Source organism: Plecotus auritus (assembly GCF_963455305.1).
Source record: "Plecotus auritus genome assembly, chromosome: 8".
In the NCBI taxonomy this organism is placed as follows: Eukaryota; Metazoa; Chordata; class Mammalia; order Chiroptera; family Vespertilionidae; genus Plecotus; species Plecotus auritus.
The window spans coordinates 167833415-167854630 of record NC_137782.1 but is presented as its reverse complement, the minus strand read 5'-3'; the positions used below and the strand labels follow the sequence as shown (position 1 = coordinate 167854630).

General features: G+C 49.3%; 1 protein-coding gene and 1 long non-coding RNA gene across 2 annotated transcripts; both read left to right on the top strand.

Annotated features, from left to right (window-relative positions):
- Positions 1 to 6178: 6178 nt before the first annotated feature.
- Positions 6179 to 9062, top strand: LOC308256367. The gene is made up of 4 exons (XR_013961447.1): positions 6179 to 6417; positions 7898 to 7993; positions 8265 to 8375; positions 8583 to 9062. It is a non-coding gene; the product is annotated as an uncharacterized lncRNA (long non-coding RNA).
- An 8705-nt stretch (positions 9063 to 17767) lies between these two features.
- RHOB (ras homolog family member B) lies at positions 17768 to 20967 on the top strand. The gene has a single exon (XM_080685889.1). It carries the CDS (start codon positions 18984 to 18986, stop codon positions 19572 to 19574), a length of 591 nt encoding a protein of 196 aa, XP_080542015.1. The 5' UTR covers positions 17768 to 18983; the 3' UTR covers positions 19575 to 20967.
- The last annotated feature ends 249 nt before the right edge of the window (positions 20968 to 21216 follow it).

Here is a 21216-nt window from a genome sequence, read left to right as displayed (position 1 = left end):
GTGGCCTCTTGAGTGTGAGCCTCAAACTGGGGGAGATTCCAGCCCGTCTCTATGGGCAACCAGTTCGTTCTAAAGGCAGCATCACCCAGCTTCATGCTCCAACACTGGGCCGTCCCCCTGGCTGGCCTGTTCTGGGAGTATGATGGGGCTGACTGGGAGGCTCAGGGAGGAGGGGTAGGGTCAAGTGAAGGCCATTTGGCTCAGAGAATGGGGGGCCCTGAGCACTGGGGGTTGAGTGCACTGCAGCCTTGGAGAGGAGATGGTGCTCCGGAAGGTGAATCTGGCTCCTTGTGCTGAGGGAGCCGAGGGTGAGAGCGGCTCTCCAGGGAACCGGGGGGTGGGCAGCAGCAGGTCTGAGGGGCGTGGATGGGTCTGAGGTCACAGCAAGGGAGGGCTGGCCTGCTTCCTGGTTGCGGGTGAGCAGGCGAAGTCAGCCATGACTCAGAGTCCGAGGCCAGCTGATCTAGTGTTCATACTGTGGTTCATGGAAATAGGGAAGTGGGGAGGAGGGGCGCTAGAGGAAAGGAGGCATTTTACTGTGTTCAGTTGGAAATGGTGTGGGACTTTCCTGTGGCGATAATCAGGGGGGTTTGCCTATCTGGAGCTTAAACACCATCAAGGCTGAGATGCATACATAGGAGTAACAGGAGCCTTGGAAGTGAATACGAGTGTTGAAGACAGTTTTCCATGCTGGAACTAAGCTGTTCAAGGGAGTGACCAACTTTATGGAGATCCACCAGGCCTGCTTTCACACTATCCCCACCCACCTCCTGCTGCATCCGGTCACAACACTCACGCCCCAGGCTGCAGCATCAAGAGAGAGCCACACAGAGGAGCTCTTAAAGAACTGGCCTCTTAACGTGGGGTGGGGCCTGGTCAGAGGATAGCCAGCTCCTTTGCTGTGTGGGGCACATTCACCACCTCCTGTCCCCAGAGCCACCTCCTCTCCTGACCCACCACACTCAGAGTCTTGGCCTTGGGTCTGGCCTGGGTGGTGTCTCAACAAACCATCAGTGCTTGGTAGGCCGAGGGGGCTAGTAGGGGGCTTTGTTTCCCTGTCTTGCACCGTAGTTCCCCTGGGCCCAGGCCCTGCCTGCTGGGACCCATTTCCCAGGGCCTGGGGTCTTATTTTTGAACGGCTCTGGGGCTGGCTCCTGTCCCCAGCTGCCCATTTCTGGTACTAAGTGATGGGCATGAAGGCCATCTAAACACTTGACCTTGCCTGTTGACCCCTGGGAACCTTTCTGAGGCTACTTACCTGCCCACTGGTTTACTGGGTTCCCTGCCTCTCTCTCCCTCCCCTCCCTGTCCCCACCCCAGCCGTTCAGCCCCTGCTTTTGGTCAGTTGCCTTCTTGTGGCTGCCCTCCTCTGAGGCTGGAGAGAGCTGGCATCGTCACCTGATGCTTTCAGGCTGATGGGCTCTTGCTGGGGAGAAGCTGACAGGACCTACCAGGAACCCGCTGACGAGGGAGATGTGGAACTTGCTGAGCTCCAGCGGCGCGAAGCCAAGTGTGGGTCTGGGGCGGAGACACAGTAGCTTGAGGATTAGCTAGCACAGTGCCCTTTCCTGGCTTGGCCAATGCTTAGCCATCCTCTGGGGCTTAGCTCAGGTGTGATTTCCTCCAGGCAGCTGCCTCTGGGCCCAGGGCCTGCCTTCCTTTCCCACAGAACCCTGTGTCCGCTTCGAACCAGCACAAGCCACCTTGCAGGGAAGCCTCTCTTTATACGTCTGCCCCCCCTCATGTGGCTGTGAGCTTCTGGAGGAGAGAAACTGTGAGAGCAACTTGTGACATTCTCGGGGCTAACCACACAACACAGCTCACTAAGTCTTTGCTGAAACGCACTCTCTGGAAGAAAGCTGGGGAGTGAGTGAGGAGGATGCTCTGGCCCCTGCTCTCTCTCCCACAGGGGTTGCCAAGCACTGCCAGTTTTTCTCTGACGATAACATCGTTAGCATTTATTGAACACCAGGCTGGTACCAGGTGGGATTCTTCACATTCCACGTGTATCAACTCTTTCAACCGTTACAAATATACTAGTGACCCGGTGCACGAAATCCGTGCACATTAAAAGGGGATTAATTAGAGGAAATAATTTAATATTGCTATTTGCCCTTTCTCTATCATAGAAGTGTCAGAGATGAAAGAAAATTAGTAAAATGTATATGAAAACCTTCCTCCTGTCAGAGTCTGGGGCACACCACGGGACCCAGAGTCAAGTCCCTGCCCACCCACATGCACCTCAAAATCACGTGAGACCCAGACCCGGCCGCCCCTCCCCCATTGGGCTAGATCCAGACCCAGCCAGTCCCACCCTTGTCAAGCCCTGCCAGTCAGGGGGCATAGCCTTAGGTCCCCTGGTCCGGCACCAGGACGGGGGGTGTGGCCTGAGGTCCCCCAGCCCAGAATGGGGCGGGGGGCGTGCCTTGAGGTCCTCCATCACGCCCCACCAGGCGGGGGAGTGCAGCCTCAGGTCCCCTGGCTCAGCACTGGGAGGGGGGTGCAGCCTCAGGTCCCCATCAAGCCCCGCTGGGTGGGGGTATGACCTGAGTTCCCCCGACCCAGCACTGGGGGTGCACCTTGAAGTCCCCCATCAAGCCCCACTGGGTGGGGGGCACGGCCAGAGGTCCCCTGTCAAGCCCAGCCAGGAAGGGGGGCACAGCCTCAGGTCCCCTGGCCTGACACTGGGGTGGGGGGTGCGGCCTGAGGTCCCCTGTCAAGCCCTGCCAGATGGGGGACGTGGCCTGAGGTCCCCTGTCAAGCCCCAGGGGGGCCGGGGAGGGCATAGCCTCAGGTCCCTGCTGATTGCTTGTTAAGGCTCCTTATGGGAACTTGGCCTCAGCTGTGGGTGCAGCCATCTTTGTGATGGAGTGATGGTCAATTAGCATATCCCCTATTTATTAACCTGAGGCACAGAGAGGTTAAGCAACTTGCCTAATCTCACACAGGCAGAAAGTGGCAGAGCCAGATTTGAATTCAGAAAGTCTGCAATCCAGAGCCTAGGCCTTAGCCACTATTTTGCCCAAGGATAATGGGAATTAGGAAAATGTGGCCAACGTATACTGATGCCAGTGGTAATAATAATAATATCAAACCCTACCTCCACTGTAGATACCTTCCCATCACATTACTCCTATCTAGAATAATACCTCTTTTCTTTGGAGGAACTGAGCCTCCCAGCTTTCCAAATATGTAGTTCTAGAAAAGGCTGCTAAACATAGTAACCCACATCCACGGTGGACACGTGACCCAAGTGGGGCCAATGAGAACCTTCTCTGGGATTTTTCAAGTTGGCACTAATAAATGAGGGGAGCTCCTGTTGGCAGGTGAAGCTGGAAGAGGCTCCAGGCTGTGGGAGAAGCCAGAATGACAGAGAAAGAAACTGGTTGGCGAGAGCTGCAGAGGGGGAGAGCAGGGAAGCACCTCCTCTCCCTGTCCTGGGTCTTGATACTCAGCCAGCACATTCCTCTTTGGCCTCCTCTGGTTCATGTCTGGTTTCTCACCCTTGTGACTGAAATAGCGACTTAGAGTTTACAAAACCCTTGCATAGGAAATTGATTCTATACTAGCTGGAGGAGGCAGGCAGGCGGGCAGGGGCAGTCTCCTATTGTTATTTCTCAGAAGGTGAGCTGAGGTTTGGAGCAGCGAAGTGATTTGCTAAGCGGCAAGTGAGTGGCTGAGCTGGCGAAGCAGCTAGTGGCTTCCCGTGGGCCAGGGTTGTTTATTTTTCTGTCCTGTGTTCCCAGGAGGCCCAGTGGAGCGGGGGCGGGGATCTCAGCCCCACACCTCCCTCAGTTCTAGTCCCTCACTCTCTCAGAACCCCGGGCTCGGGAATCCACCCACCCAGCACCTCGCCCACTTCTGGGGACCTTGATGGCTTGTAGGGAAGCTCCTCCTCTTGCCAAACCAGATTGGGGGTTCTGTGTCTGGTCTGAGCCCCGGTCCAGGGAGGAGGGTGGGGTATAGGCATCTCCTCTGGCCTGGGGGCTGGAAAACTGGAGGCACCTGTGGGTTGGGAGCTTGGAGATCCAGCTTAGGGTTGCCAAACGCCAGCATCAGCTACTGATGTGAATCCTAGGTTAGAATCTTCTTAACCATGGCAAGAGCAGGGGTCGGGGAGGGAACTTCCTGTTGACTGCTGGCTGGTCTGGGGGAGACATCCTTCTGTGGTTACTGTGAACCCTGACATCTCTCACTCTCCCCTGAGGCTGCCTCATACCCTCGCCCTTTCAGGGTTAGAAGACTGTGCTCCCTGCAGCCCAGGGTCGCTCCTCTCTGTGGCGGGGCCTGGAAGCAGCCTACGGTAACAGCAGCCCACCTGATGCTGTCCCACCTGCCCACGACTTGGGTGGCACCCCATTTCACAAAGAAAGAAGCCAGGGTTGCAAACGTTAGCAAAAACTAAAATAAAAGAGAGGAGGCTAGTGACATTTGAACTTCAGATAAACAACTGTGAAAAAATATTTTCATTGATTTCAGAGAGGGAGAGATAGAAACATCAATGATGAGAATCATTGATTGGCTGCCTCCTGCATGCCCTCTACTGGGGATCGAGCCCACAACCTGGGCGTGTACCCTGATCGGGACTCAAAACGTGATCTCCTGGTTCCTAGGTCGACGCTCAACCACTGAGCACCTGGGCCGGGCAACAACTCTTTGTTTTAGTGTAAAATGTGCTATGATTTATCTTGAACTCTAAGAGAAGCTCAAGTCCAGGGAAGTGGAGGGGCCGCAGAGGCTGCTGTGATTGGCAGGGAAGACCCGAGGACCAGGAGCACCGAGGTCCCGGGGCAGGAGAAGACGAGGGTCTCAGCTCAAGGAAAGAGCCAATTCGCCCTTCCTCCACCTTTCTGTTCCATCCGGCCCCTCCGCAGACCAGAGGATGTCACATTCCTGAGGGTGATCTTCACTCAGCCCACCGAGTCAAATGCTAATCTCTTCTGGAAACACCCTCAAAGACACACCCAGAAATAACATGATATTTACCAGCCGTGTGGGCATCGGCTAGCCCAGTCCAGATCACACAGAAGTGAAACCAGCCGTCACAGCCCCCATCATCATGTTCTACTCCTCTCTACTCGAAAAGATTACATCGCCTAGTTCCGTGGTCGGCAAACTGTGGCTCTCGAGCCACATGCGGCTCTTTGGCCCCTTGAGTGTGGCTCTTCCACAAAATACCACGGCCTGGGCGAGTCTATTTTGAAGAAGTGGCGTTAGAAGAAGTTTAAGTTTAAAAAATTTGGCTCTCAAGAGACATTTCAATGTACTGTTGATATTTGGCTCTGTTGACTAATGAGTTTGCCGATCACTGGCCTAGTTGGAGGCACCCCGTATTCTTTTGTTGGTTTTATCTCACACTGTGGAGCATTTTTAAATAAGTCTATTCACCTCTCTGTGCCTCAGTTTCCTCATCTGTAAGACAGGGAGGTTAGTCTTGCTTCATAGGAAATTGTAAGTATGAAATAAGAAAGTGTTTGGCATGCTTCGCTAATAAACTCCACTAATTTTAAACTTCATAAAAGAAAGAAGGAAAGACAGAAAAAAGGAAAAGTGTTTAGCAAACGTCTTGAGCACCTGGCGGGGGCATGTACACTCCCTTCTGGTGGCCATCAGAGGGTGGGAAAGGCTAGCTGGGCTGTGCCCGGCCCATACAATGGACCACATGAGAGGACACGGGGGGGGGGGGGGAGGGAGGGGGGAAGACTGGCTGCAGCCACAGCGCCTCTGCCACGTGGGCCATATGATTTGCTTGACTCTATGGCAGCCTTGGGCAAACTACAGCCCGCGGGCCGGATCCGGCTGTTCTATCCGGTTCTCTTGCTCTCCCCTCCGCTCCTTTACTTTGAATTTATATTAGTTCACACAAACACTCCATCCATGCTTTTGTTCCGGCCCTCCGGTCCAGTTTAAGAACCCATTGTGGCCCTCGAGTCAAAAAGTTTGCCCACCCCTGCTCTATGGTGTTGGAGGTAAAGATGCCACGTAGAGATTGTGGACATTCCCTGTGGGAGAAACACAATGCAGACCTTGGGTTCTGGAGCGAGGCCATGCCCTCTGGGTAGAGAACTAAATGTCTTTTGAAAAACAACTTCTGCATACTTCTGGGTCCTGGGACACACAGTACCTCCGAGTACAGGACACTGAGTGAACATGCAGCTGGAATTACCCCTCAGGACCCGAGTCCTGTCTGAACGACCACATGGTAAGGTTGAGTGGGCCCAGCCACAATCCACAGTGAGACGGGAGGCGTGCATCTCTGAGCATGAATGGGACCAGAAGGCACAGCAAGCAGGAAACCCAGAAACGCTATGGCACCCACCACAGTCACATCCATGCCCCTCCCCCATGCTCATGGCTGTAGGGAGGATCTGAAACGACCAGCTGATGAAAGAGGAAAAACCTAAGCTGGCTTTGTGGGTAAGTTCCCTTGGTTACATGGGAATCTCTAAACAACAACAGGGTGTCTGTGTGTGCACCCAGATGTCTGTATAGGCTCCTAATAGATCTCCAACTAACAATTATTTGTTCCTTGGGTCCATCTACCATGTAGCAACCAGGATCTTTTAGAGCATAAATCTCAGTATTTCACATGCTAGATTAGTCTGCTAGGACTTCCAGAACAAAATGCCACAGACTGGGGTGGGGGGAGGGTGGTCTAAGCAACAGAAGCTTATTTTCTCACAGTCCTGGAGGCTGGAGGTCCAAGATCAAGGTGTTGGTAAGTCTGGTTTCTGGTGAGAACTTTCTCCTTGGCTGGCAGCCGGTGGCCTCTCGCTGTTCTCATGTGGCTTTTCCTCGGCACATGTGCTCTCCTGGGGTCTCTTCCTCATCTTATGAGAAAACCAATTCAGGACAGACCCAAATCCTTTAAGTGGTCTACCAGATCTGCATGACCTGCCTCCTGCCTGTTCTCTAGTCTCATCTGGTCAACTCTCTCCTTTTCTGTTTTCTCAGCTCCTCAAACATGTGGGCTTCTTCCCTTCCTAGGAACTCAGTACCTGCTGTTTCTTCTGCTTGAATTATTTATTACCACCCTCCTCCACTGTGCTAGCCTGTGTAATGCCTATTTATTCCTAAAAAATTAGCTCCTGCCTGGCTGGTGTGGCTCAGTGGTTGAGTGTCAACTCATGAACCAGGAAGTTACGGTTTGATTCCCAGTCAGGCAGGGCACATGCCCGGGTTGTCCGCTCCATCCCCAGTAGGGGGCAGGCAGGAGGCAGCCAATCGATGATTCTCTCTCATCATTGATGTTTCTATCTCTCCCTTTCCCTTCCTTTCTCTGAAATCAATAAAAACATATTTAAAAGATTAGCTCCATGTTTTCCTCAAGGAAGTTTTCCTTGATCCTGACACCAGGTCAGGGCCCCCACTTATATCTTCACTCCACGTGCCTTACTTCTCCTGTGGCATTATACCAGTGGTTGGCAAACCGCGGCTCGCGAGCCCCATGTGGCTCTTTGGCCCCTTGAGTGTGGGTCTTCCACAGCCTGGGCGAGTCTATTGTGAAGAAGTGGCGTTAGAAGAAGTTTAAGTTCAAAAAATGTGGCTCTCCAAAGAAATGTCCATCGTTGTCCTGTTGATAGTTGGCTCTGTGGACCAATGAGTTTGCCGACCACGGCCTTGTACCCTTGTCATTAAATCTTTAACGGTGTAATTAGTTGTTTCATGCCTCTTTCCTTTCCACAGACCAAAAGCTCTGAGGTAGGAGGGACCACGGTTCTTTTGTTCACTGCTGTATCTTCAGCAGCTAGCACAGTGCACTATCCACACAAGGTGTTTAAAAAAACAGCCTTTTAAAGAGCTAATTCACAAAGGTCAAAGGTAGATTCCTTATTGAACTTTCAGGTGAAGAGAAGAATCAGCAAGCATCAATCATTTAAAAGCTCTCTCCCTCCAGGAGCCTCTTCCTCGCCAGGAAAGCCCGCCCGACGAGCCTGATATCATCTTGGCCTACTTGGGAACTGCACAGGAGACTCTGGTGAAAACCTCAGCGGTGAATGTCCCATTTTCATCTCTGCCCAAATCGTTCCATCAGGGCAGGTGGTTTTCAAAGACAGCCGAAGCTATTTGTCCCACGCTTCTTTGCACTGTCCCATGACTTGGCTGCTCCTTCTGACAAGAGGGAGTGTCACCTTGTCCTGTCCTTAAACCTGGGTTGGCCTTGTGACCTGCTTTGGCCAATGGAGTTGAGCAGAAAGCGATGCTATGTGAATTCTAGGCCTTGCCTGCAGGCGTTAGTATAGAGTCTTCTCCCTCTCTCGTAGAAAGCGCCCAAAGACCACCGTGTAAGGAAGCTGGGTTAGCCTATTGGAGGGTGAGACCAAGTGGAGGGGAGGCAAGGTGACCCAGCCGAGCCAGCACCAAGTTTCAGACACGTGAGTAGGACCCTTAGGGCCTTTCCACCCAGCCAATCCTCCAGATGAAACTAACCAGGTGAGGAAGCCCAGGAGAGACCAATAAAGGAACCCACAGAATTCGGAGAATAAATCTTTGCTGGGTGGTTTGTGACCCAGGAATAGCTGAGCGGAACATCAATCCTCCTGATTTTCCATAATAATCCCATTTTTCCCTTCTCTAAATAGTCATGCCCTCCCTCCTGACTCTCCTACTGTCACACTCAGTATGAATCATCAGAACACTCCAGAACGTCCATATCTCCAACTGTAAATCCAAAAGAAAGAACAGAGAAAAGATTCCAGCTGAGCCTGGATGGAAGGGTGTTGTTTGGAGCCACATTCTTGGAGAGGTGGCCACATTCACTCACCTAGGATATGGGGCCCTCAAGGTGGAAGATAGAGGCACATCTCATATGCCCTTGGCTGCAGTTTCTGAATTCAAAATGCAACCCAGGCCCTGACCGGTTTGGCTCAGTGGACAGAGCGTCGGCCTGTGGACTGAAGGGTCCTAGGTTCGATTCCGGTCAAGGGCATGTACCTTGGTTGCGGGCACATCCCCAGTGGGGGGTGTGCAAGAGGCAGCTGATCGATGTTTCTCTCTCATCGATGTTTCTAACTCTCTGTCCCTCTCCCTTCCTCTCTGTAAAAAATCAATAAAATATATTTAAAAAAATGCAACCCAGGATTTTTGTCATATTCAACGCTCCCTCCTATGACACAGGTGTTTCTCCTAGAAATTCTCCTACATGTGCATGTTGGCCTACCAATTGCACCATAAATCACTGCAGCATTGTTTATCTGAGAAAAACATGGAAATAATCCAAATGCCCAACAATAGGAGAATGGACAAATACTTTAAAAATGGAATTTAATACAGGTAAAATGAGTGAACAAGAACAACATGTATGAACATAGCTAAATCTCAAAAAACATCATCGAGCAAAAACAGCGGGCTGTACAGGTTATGTAAAGTCTGATATGATTAGTGTGAAAATTTGAAACATTCAAAACACCCTTTAGGACCCACTCATATATAGTAAATATATAAATACGTGCACGGGGATGAGAAACAACATATTGGAGGGAGGGAGGGGTACACAGGAGTTTCATCTGTACTGAAATGACTAGAAATAAATGCGGGAAATTCAAAGATTGGCAAAGCTGGGTGGCAGATATTATTCTCTATATTTTTCTTGTGCTTCAATCATTCTGTGATTTAAAAAATCTAAAAGTCCCCCATTTTTTTCTACCTTGTAAAGTCATGCCACATAAAGAGGTCCACGGATGCTTACTTTTATTTTCTGACACCGGAGCTTTAAGTCAGAGAGTTTTAAAGGGAAAGGAAAGTTGCCCCCAGCGAGTGCTGTTTTTTCCCAATGTGGGCTCAAGAAAGGATTACGGAGGGAGTGAACAATTTTGGCAGGACTTCCTGATTCAACTGGGCGTTGCCAGGCCTGCCGGCAGGTCTCAGGGGTAACCTCACCATTGTCCCATTCACGTGGCTGATTGAGTTTCCTTAAAGCATGGCAGCCAGTTTCCAGGAAGAAGCATTCCAAGAGGGCAAGCCCCGTTGTGCAAGAGCTTCTCAAGCTGCAGCTTGCACTGGTCTTAATGATGTCTCTTGGCTGAAGCTAGTCACCTGGTTAAACTCAGGCTCCTGATGGGAGGGGACCACACAGGAGATGGATACATGAAAGTGGGGAGGGGATGTAGTTTGATGAGGGCACCCAAGTTGCCATATACCACTCCGTTCAAACATTCTCTGACCTCCTCAGGCCCCACCCCTGTGCCTACCACATCAGATTGAAACAGTCATTTTACTGGTTATGACTATTATATTGCATTGCCATTTATATTTATGAACTGGAGCTCCTCTGAAGACAGGAACTCCCTGTAATGTCTCCCTGTAACCCATTGTTGGCACAGAGTTTGTTTGCATAATCTGTGATCGAATGAGAACAGCAGTTGTCATCACCTCCTTCACATCTGCCAAGTTCAAGGCCTGTCCCTACCTCAATTAGATGTAGGCAGGTCAACAGCTGTCTGATGCCAAGTATACTAAGTCCCCGAGTCCCTTAGAGCAGTGGTCGGCAAACTGCGGCTCGCGAGCCACATGCGGCTCTCTGGCCCCTTGAGTGTGGCTCTTCCACAAAATACCACGGCCTGGGCGCATCTATTTTGAAGAAGTGGTGTTAGAAGAAGTTTAAGTTTAAAAAATTTGGTTCTCAAAAGAAATTTCAATTGTTGTACTGCTGATATTTGGCTCTGTTGACTAATGAGTTTGCCGACCACCGCCTTAGAGCATGGCAGCTAGGTCCTCCACTGAGGTCCAGGCATACAGGAGGCACCTAACATGTTAGTGGAATGAATGAATGAGTGAGCAAACTTCCTAGGCATAGCAATGGGATTGCCAAGGTGTTAAAGGGAAAGGAACGCTTAAAAATTTAACTCTTATTTTCTGCAGGTAAGGCCCCCTTGATTTGTTAAAAATGGAAGTCATCTAGTTTCCAAGGCATCCACTTCTTAAACATACACTGTGACCGAGCTGAGCAGAAGTCACATGACTCCACACTCCACAGAGGAAGCAGTCCCATCAGAGAGTTGTCCAGAGAGCGTTCCCGTGTTCTCCTTCCTGATTGAGGACCCCGGGGAAGAAGTTCCTTTAGCTGAGCCCTATTCCATTGACCTGTCTGGCAGCTGGAGCAGAGGCAGAGGCCTGGGCTGGTGGAGTGAAGTGTATCCGTCAGAGCCGCCCCACAAATGTGTCCTGCTCTCCAGATTTCCTGGTTCTGAGCAGTGGGTCCGAATATAGACACCTTCTTGTGCTATAAATAGTCAAGACACATCTTCTGTGGTAACACACTGGAATGTGGAAACCTATTGTGAATTTAACTCCTCCCCTATTGCAAAATGCTGACCTCATAGAGAACAGGAGAAGTGAATCACCTCGGAATAAATACTCTGATTAGATCATTTGCTTTGCATTCAAGCCTAAAAAAGGGAAGAGAAAAAACCTGGGTGTTATTGCCCTCTGGACAGCCCTCCACCCCACTGAACATTAACCCACCCTCAGCTGTGAGAATAATTTATTTTAATGTAAGCCCACGTCTCCCTAGGTTCCATCCTTTGGAATATTTCATCTTTGGGCCTCAGTATAAGCAACTCACATAAAAGAAGACCTTGAACAATGAAATTAAATAAAAAGCATTTTTGTCCTCTGAAAGTTTTCCCCCACTTTATGAAAAAAGTAACTCCTATTTTCTGCGGGCGGGCCCCCCTTGACTTGTTAAAAATGAAATTCATCCAGTCAGGGACCACACACTCGGTCTGCTGGCCGAATGGCGCCTGCTCTGCCTGTGCCTTTCTGGACAGCACCGCAGCTTGCTTTTAAATTCTGAAGTTCTCTGGCTTACCTACGGCGTGTTCTCTGGTTCCCCAGTTCCCACGGCCGCCTAATGTCTTCCATTACCCGTGGGACCCCTCGTACATTTCAGTTTCCCACCTCTGCGTTCTCCCTCTCATCTTACAAATGGAGAAACCGAGACCTAGGAAGGATGATTCGCACAAGGCTGTAGGGCTGGGAACTGCAAAGCCTAACACGCAGGTCTCCAGCCGCCTGGCACGAGGCTCTCTCTCCCCAGCTTGACTGCATCGACACACCACTTTCCTGTGGTTTTGGCTAAATTAACAGATGCATGTGCAATTTCAGCACTTGCCACAGAAGCAGCAAGCATTTGCTGGGGTGGATTTTATAACGACAGCGCTTATGTAATGGCAAGTTCTTGTGACCTTCCTCTTTCCTTTCTGCCCTCCCCTTCACCAGGCCAGACAAGCCTCACCCCCCTGTTGTCATCAGGCAAAGCTCACGGTCTGCATCTGCTGATTGCTACTTCTCCTTTCCCTCCGGTGGCTCCACATCAAATCAACACAGTACATGTTTCAGATGGTGCAAATGGGCAGCTCCTTCTTCTGGAAAAATCCTGCTTGTTGTTCAAGGCCCTGCTCAAGTGTGATCTCCTGTGAGAAGCCAGCTTCACCCTTCATTTATATATTAGTGATAGCATGTCCCACGGTGGGGTGTGTGTGTGTGTGTGTTCCCCCTTACATGTTGGTCCTAAGCCTTACTTACCTTTTTTTTTTAATTAAAAAAAAATCAATTACTGTTGACATTCAATATTATATTAGTTTCAGGTATGCAGCACAGTGGTTAGACATTTATATAGCTTATGAAATGGCCCCCTAATAATAAACCTGACTTATCTTTTGTGTCTTCACCTCCCCTTCTCCACTCCCTCCCCTAAATCCATGTTTACTGAACTGAAGTGAGAAGATTGAGGTTGATAGGAAAGTTCCAGAAAACAACCGACAAGCCCCACTTTTCTATCAAAATTGGACAAGGGTTAGATTTTGATTCTCTTTTTATGGAAAGGAAAACAAATCATCATGCAACAAGGCCCGCTCAGCCTCTATGATCCAAGAAAGCCTATTTGTGTATTACATAATTATCTAACCACTATGCTGTACACCTGAAAGTGATATAAAATAATACTGAATGTCAACTGCAATTGAAAAATAAAATTAAAAAAGAAAGCACCGCTTAGCATTGGGATGAGAGGTGGGCAGGTAGGGAGGGGCTGATGTTTTGGGGGACAGAGGAAAAGCACTGGAGGTGCCAGGTCTGGAGAGCAGTGATGGAAAGCGGATGAGAAGGCTCCAGATTGTTCTAAACCACAGTGTGCATCTGAGTGTCTGTGCCCCTCTGAAACTCAGCATTGAGTTTAGGAAAAAGAAGGAAATCATACCCATAGGAAGATGAGGGGCTCCAGGGGGGTCCTATAAAGGTGACTCCTGAGAGGATGCTGAGGGAGGGAGTACCCAGTGAGCACCATGAACTTGTAGACATTTTCAAGACTGTCCAATACAAATATAATGTGAACTACATGTATAATTTAAAATGTTCTAGGTGTCACATTAACACATAAAAACATAAAATTACTTTGAATTATATATCCAATCTATTAAATCTCAGATATTTAAATGCATGTCTACTATACCCAAAATATTATCAGGTCAACATGTAATTAATATGAAAACTATTAATGAACTATTTTACATGTTTTTCCTAAGCCTTCAGATTCTAGCATTTGTTTTATAGTTAAAGCCCATCTCAATTTGGATGCTAAATTTGCATAAAAATACCAAGTCTGTATTTAAATTTGATAAACTTTCCAGTAGGAAAAAGCAGATTCACATACCCAAGTTGTTTTAAACATATATAAAAGTTGCCCAATAATTGAGTCAAGCATTTTTTTTTAATTTTTATTTTTGGTGATCCAGTATTCATTTAATTCCCCTCCCCCCGCAGCTGTATTGAAATATAATTGATATGTAACATCCTATAAGTTTATGGTGTACAATGTGTTGATTTGATACACTTATATATTGAAAAATGATTACCACCATAACTAACATCTCCATCACATCACATTATTTTCTTTTTTGTGGTGAGAACATTTAAGATGATATTTGTTGATTGTAGTTAATAAGATTGTATTACATACATGATACATGAAAGCAAATGGTATTTGTGGTTAAAGTTGTTTTACAATTCTGTACATTATAATTAGGGAACAATGAAGTCCATTGTTATCTAAACCATCAAGTTTCCATAACCTTTATCTCTCCTAATCTCTTTTATAAGTTACTCTTTAACTAGGAATTATTTTTTTAAAAGTGTATATGGAAAGAGTTATGTGTGTATAAGTATATATGTGAAGAATTTCTAAAGGATTTTGTAAAAAACACCCTTTTACAAAAAGATTTAAAGGTAATATTAATAATACAGCTATAAATACATTCCATGAAAGATCGCAAAATAAAGTCATAAAATTCATGCTTTTAGGTTAGGTAAGGTTTTCTAGAATCATATATATATGATTGTCACAAGGTGGCGCTAAAATCTAATGAACATTCCAGTCTGGTCTTCTCTGGAAGGAGTTGGGGGGTGGTTTTACAGATCTGTAGGAGACACTGGACAAAATGAAGACCAAATAAATTAAGCTGAAGATTGGAGATAGATTAACATCTTTCTTTTGTCTCAAGGATAATTTCCCTCTCTCACCGGTGTGGGTATCTGTCATACAAGGAATCTATGTTAATAAAGTTAAATATTAAAATGATTTGTTCTCATATACAATCAGTTTTATCCTTGTTTTTCAGTGGGAGTGGATTGGGAGGGAGGAGACTGAGTTTATCCTGTGAATGGAGCAGTCTTTAAAGTAGCCAGTATCCTGGACCCAAAAAATGAAAACCACGAAAAGAAGTTGCTGCAGAACATGGATTCTTCTATTTGTTTACTTTGGCATATTTACCAACTGAATATTTTAAGAATGATTTTGATATTGAGATTCAAGCTCGAAACACCTCATATAATATATCTGAGCATCAGAAAATGAGTGAATTAAATCCTTCTTCCTGATTCTTTAAAAAAAAATTTTAAAATTGATTTCAGAGAGGAAGGGAGCAGGAGAGAGATATAGAAACATCAATCAATGATGAGAGAGAATCATTGATCAGCTGCCTTCTGCACCCCCTCTCCCAATGGGGATCAAGCCCAAAACCCCGGGATGTGCCCTGACCAGAACTCGAACCATGACCTCCTGGTTCATAGGTTGATGCTCTGTTGGAAGCTGCCCGTTGCCTTCACCAGCAGAAAGTGGTGGACAAGGAGTCTGGAAGGCTGGTTAACCTTGAAGGTTCTGGCCAGGGTCAGAGCCGAGCACCCACTGCCTAGTTGAGACAATGGTAGCTGAAGCAAATTCCACCTTTTAGTCTCATGTAAATCCTTGCTGATGGGCTATCATCCAGCTGTAACTGGAATTGCCTGCCTAAGGGCTATGGGTGGATCCCAAACCTGAATAAAAGGGATCGCAAGGCCAGAGCAAAGCGGAGGCCTTCCTCTTGAGCTGGGCTCCCACCTGGCCCCCAGTATTTCCAAATGAATATTTTCTTGTCTAGTCTCTTTCATTTGTGTGCGGCCTCCTCCAGAGCCCGAACCCTGAACCCTGAACCCTGAACCCCACGCGGGACGTGGAGGGGGGGGACACTCGCAACTGGCAGCCCAATGTGGGGCACTCGCAACTGGAGCCCAACGTGTGGGGCGATCATGCTCAACCACTGAGCCACACCGGCCGGGCTGATTCTTTGTATTTCAGTTAAAAAACAAAACAAAACACCAAACATGCACTACAAACTTTTAATTGATTTCTTAAAATATTTGAAGTTTAAGAACATGGCCAATATTTCCAGCCTATGTTAAGACCAAAGAAAGTAGTGTCAATACTACAGCTATAAAAGGTTTTGACTAAAAAAAGAAACATGCAGATAAGAGTTTTCTACCAGTGGTCGGCAAACTGCGGCTCGCGAGCCACATGCGGCTCGCGAGCCACATGTGGCTCAGGAGCCGCGGTTTGCCGCTCTGTTGACTAATGAGTTTGCCAACCACTGTACTAGGCCAACTAAAAAAGAAAAGACGGAGAAGAAAAAAATTTCTCAACTGGAGCCCTAATGAAACTGAGGGCCTTTATGGTTTTTTATTAAATTTAGCTTTAAATCCTAGCTCTAGAAATTATATCTCTTTCTATACTCTTCAGAGACCTAGCCTTGCCCCTGGATCATCAGCAACCCCCGAGGCAGGAGAAGACAGTAGCTGGACTTCACGGTCATAGGTCTGGACCTCTAGTCGGCTTAAGTTATGTCTCAGATCCAGAGCCCTTAGGTGGAAGGATTCCCTGACTGCTTTCCCATGAAACCAGACAGAGGGATGCTGAATAAATGATTTATTACTCTTACCTCATCTCTAACCAATCGGCTCCCAGCACGACCTCGAACCCCCTAACCCACAGGGTCTTATGATTTTGCCCTATATAATCTGTAACCTACCTGCATCAGGATCGGGTTTCTTTTCCGCATTAGCTTCCCTTGCTCCTGGGTGGTGCCATTCATAATAAAATAGCCCATCTTTCTTCACTGTAATTCTCAGTGTTTGACTCTGCTAACGCCTGGTGAACTAACGATTTCTATTCGATGACACTAAACCAATAATCAAAATAACTCACTTTTTCCCATGGGATCCCACTTTGGAAAAATTATTTATTTGTTGAACGGTTCAGGTCCTTGGATCTGAAAAACAAAACAAGAAAGCTGGTGCCCTAACCAGTTTGGCTCAGTGGATAGAGCGTCGGCCTGCGGACTTAAGGGTCCCAGGTTCGATTCCAGTCAAGGGCATGTACCTTGGTTGCGGGCACATTCCCAGTAGGGGGTGTGCAGGAGGCAGCTGATTGATGTTTCTCTCTCATCAATGTTTCTAACTCCCTCTCCCTCTCCCTTCCTCTCTGTAAAAAATCAATAAAATATATTAAAAAAAGAAAGAAAGAAAGCTGGGCACACTGTGGTTCTTTGAATGAGTTGTTCTCCAGGGTGGGCTGTAGGGTTAGCAGCATAATGTCTTAGTTGACCTGGTTTTCTCTCTGTAGTATCCAGATAGAGACCGTGACCCCAATGTACGAATCAGAGGTGAAAACAGCAGGGCTCCGTTAGATGGGTTGGGTAGTTGTTAAAGCAGAGTATGGAGTTTGAGGTAGGAGACCCCCAGAAAGTTCCAATGGGTTCCTGAACATTTAGGTGAATTCTCCAGTCACTTACCGACTTGTGCAGACTGTCAGGCATTGTGCTAGGTCTTCAAGATGCTGAGATAGGACAGAATCCTGGCTCTCCAACAGCTGCCAGTCTTAGAGGGGGAGGCAGAAAGATGAAGAAATAATTTGATGTCCTGTGCTGAAAAACCAATAGGCACCGCTCTACAACTGATATAGCCTGACCTACTCAGTGGGTGCTCTAGCCCCCCACCATAGGCCCAACCTGAGTCCCAACTTCCTCCATCAAGTGCAGCCACACTAAGCTAGTCCCAGGGGCTGAAGTTTGTCCTCCGCTTTCAGACCTCTCTGCTTTTGTTCCTGCTGCTCCTCCTTCCTGGTGGGCTCCCCCTGCTTCCCCTCCCCTTCCTACCCCTTCTACCCTTTGAAATCCCTTGAAATCAGTCCTTTCTGCAGTCCTCTCCTGCAGGATTCGTGGGATGGATGAATTAAGTCTTAGTGTGCGACAGGAGACGAGGGACCTGGTACCCCTCCAGACACCAATTTGCTGGGTCCCCATCTTCAAGTTTCTTCCCTCGGCCTCTTCTTCCCCAATGGGGTGTGGGGTGGTTAAATTTTATGGTACTATCTACTTCTGACACCAGAATCCGAATTAATCCTGCAAACCAGGGCCCAGGCTGTCTTTTTTTTTTTGTCTTTTTTCTTCTTCTTCTCCTGTTTCGTAACTTCCTCCAAGTGGACATGAAATTCTGCAACCAGCTTCACCCTTCTCTTTTCACTGTTCCACCTTCCCGGAATTTCCATCTAGAGACCCAGGCTGGGGGCCGGGAAGGTGGTAGGTGGTAGGACTTGGAGGAGCCTGGAGGCTTTGAGCTGGTTCACACAGCTCACAGTAGTGTCTGGAATCACTGGGTCCAAACCTAGGGCTGCCCCGGGGAGTCACTGGGGAAAGGGGGATGGGGTGGCCGACTAGACCAGAGAGGGGCCGCTTTTAAAACAAAACAAAACAAAACAAACAACAAAAACAAACAAAAAAACAACAACAAAAAAAACACCTTGCTTGGAAACTAACGTGTGTGTGTGTTTGTATAAAAACAAGCCCTCGTTAAAGGTGCCGCCCTCTTCCCCCACAGGTCCGACCACCCGCTGGGAGTTTGCAAAGGAAGAGGGGCATTTTGAGTGGGATGGAGTCGCCAACGCCCCGCAAAATGCCGCCTCTCTGAGCACCGCTCGCCCAGGCCCCATGGACTCAAGACAGCCAGCTTCCGGAACGGGCCGGGCCCGGCGCGGTAAAAGCTGCGGTGAAGAAGGGAACCCTGGTGTCCCCAGAGCCCGGCAGGCAGCGCCAGCCGGGGCGTAGACTCCCCAGTCACTGCCTCTCCCAGCCCGGCGGCCAGGGCCGTCAATCAAGTTCGCCCGGCCCCGCCTCAGGGCTGCACCAAACGGCCAATCAGAGCCGAGCTCCGCAGCGATGAGCTCAGTCGGCTCGCTTCCCATTGGGCGGCTATATTAAGAAAGTGGCCGAACTCTTTAAATAGCGGGCGCTAGGGCCGCAGCCAGCGTCTGCCACCGCAGTCTGGCCGGAGTCGAGTTCTCTCCCGTACTCTTGGCGCGGCCTGGAGAGGCCCGGAGGGAGCTAGGCCGGGGCCGCTGCTTGATCTGCGATTTGCGCACAAAGGCGCCGATTCCGGGTCCCGGGCGAGAAAAGCGGCCACTGCCCGGGCGCAGCGCGGAGATTCACAGCGCGCCCTATGCCCCCGCGCCCCCACCGCCCCCGCCGCGGCAGCCGGAGCGCACCGAGAGGACGCGCCACCGCGGGGCCTGGGTGCAGCTAGCGACCCTTGCCCCCAGCCCGAGGTGAGCAGTGAGCGGCGAGCGGGACGGCAGCGAGGCGTTCGCGGGCCCCCTCCTGCTGCCCGGCCCCGGCCCGCTCATGGCGGCCATCCGCAAGAAGCTGGTGGTGGTGGGCGATGGCGCGTGCGGCAAGACGTGCCTGCTGATCGTGTTCAGTAAGGACGAGTTCCCCGAGGTGTACGTGCCCACTGTCTTCGAGAACTATGTGGCCGACATCGAGGTGGACGGCAAGCAGGTGGAGCTGGCGCTGTGGGATACGGCGGGTCAGGAGGACTATGACCGCCTGCGGCCGCTCTCCTACCCGGACACCGATGTGATTCTCATGTGCTTCTCGGTGGACAGCCCGGATTCGCTGGAGAACATCCCCGAGAAGTGGGTGCCCGAGGTGAAGCACTTCTGCCCCAACGTGCCCATCATCCTGGTGGCCAACAAGAAAGACCTGCGCAGTGACGAGCACGTCCGCACGGAGCTGGCCCGCATGAAGCAGGAGCCGGTGCGCACGGATGACGGCCGTGCCATGGCCATGCGCATCCAAGCCTACGACTACCTCGAGTGCTCGGCCAAGACCAAGGAGGGCGTGCGCGAGGTCTTCGAGACGGCCACGCGCGCCGCGCTGCAAAAGCGCTACGGCTCCCAGAACGGCTGCATCAATTGCTGCAAGGTGCTATGAGAGCCGCCCCTGCCGGCGTGGCCCGCCTCCCGGGCCGTTCCCCCGAGGACCCCACCGGACTGCCCGGCGTCTGACTTCCCGCCCGGCACCCATAGTCCGGCAGCTGTGACTCTGGCGCCGAGAATCGGCGTGGGAGGCACCGGGCGTCCCCTTTCCAGTGTCTGTGTGCGTCCGGCTGCGTTGCACAGGCCCAGGCGCCCCACCGAGTGCCAAGGGGCCCCCTGCTGAGCACCCTTTTCGGAAGAGCCGAGCCTCTTCAGAGTGTGTGGCTGTATGTTCGACTCCCCGCATCCTGCCTCCCGCCCCCGTGCTACCCCCACCCCCGCCTCTGGTCCCGGGAGAGGAGCTTGGTGCCCCGGTGCTGCCGCGCCCCATCAGATGTTCGCCATAACCAGCGAGCGCCTGCTATCTCTTGTCTGTAACATAGACCACGGGAACTGCGGGAGGGGAGGGTGGGGAGGGTGGGGTGTTATATAAATATAGATATAATTTTATTTTCGGAGGTAGGATGGTGTTATTTAATGGTGGTGGTGGGTGGAGTGACAGGGCGCTGGAACGGCTCTGGGTCAGGCGCCCATCCAAGCAAGAACAGGACTTGGTCATCTTTCCAACCCCTGGGGAAGACATTTGCAACTGACTTGGGGCTGAGAGGACACAGCTTCCAGACTGACGTCTCCTGCACGCCAGCCTCCAGCGAACCCCTCACCAGCCACGGGCAGGAGGAGGGAGACAGTGCTGCGGGTTGTTTTTGCCATAAGCGAACTTTGTGCCTGTCCTACAAGTGAAAATTGTTCAGTTCAAGAAACCGAGGTTTTTGATTTATTTAAAGGCTTAAAACTTGTTTTCTTTTGAAAGAATTCTTTGCACAATTGTTTCATTGACACTTAATGCACTTGTCATTTGTATAAGACAGTAGCATTCTGACCACACTTGTACGCTGTAACCTCATCTACTTCTGATGTTTTAAAGAAAAATGATGACTTCTAAAATGAGAGGAAAAACAAACCACTAATTTTTATTTTGTTTTCTTGAAAAAAGTGGCAACACTGTCTTGCGATTTTATTTGTGCAGGTATCGCACTATTTTGAGAAAGGGCAGTAACAAGTCTTGGGGCCTATTTAAACCCCCCCTCTTTTCTTCACAAGGCAGTGTCTAAAGCTATGTGAAAATTTCTCTGCATCTCTGTACAGAGAATGAATCTGCCCCTCGCCTTCTTCCTCCCCCTCCCTTCCCTACCTAGTGGTACTTCTACTAAATTGTTGTCTTGTTTTTTATTTTTAAAATAAACTGACAAATGACAAAGTGGTGAGCTTATGATGTTTACATGAAAGTTCTATAAGCTGTGTATACAGTTTTTTTATGTAAAATATTAAAAAAAATTATGATGACATTTATAAAATGGCTCCTGTGGTTAATTTTTTTCACTTTTCCATTGAATTTATTGGGTGACACTGGTAAACAAAAGTATACAGGTTTCAGATGCACAATTCTACAACACATTATCAGTACACTGTATTATATTTTTACCACCCCAAGCCAAGTCTTTTCCATCACCATTTATCCCTCCTCTACCCCTCCCCAATCACCATACTGTTGTCTGTGTCTATGGGATTTTTCTTTTTTCCTCAATCCCTCCACCCAG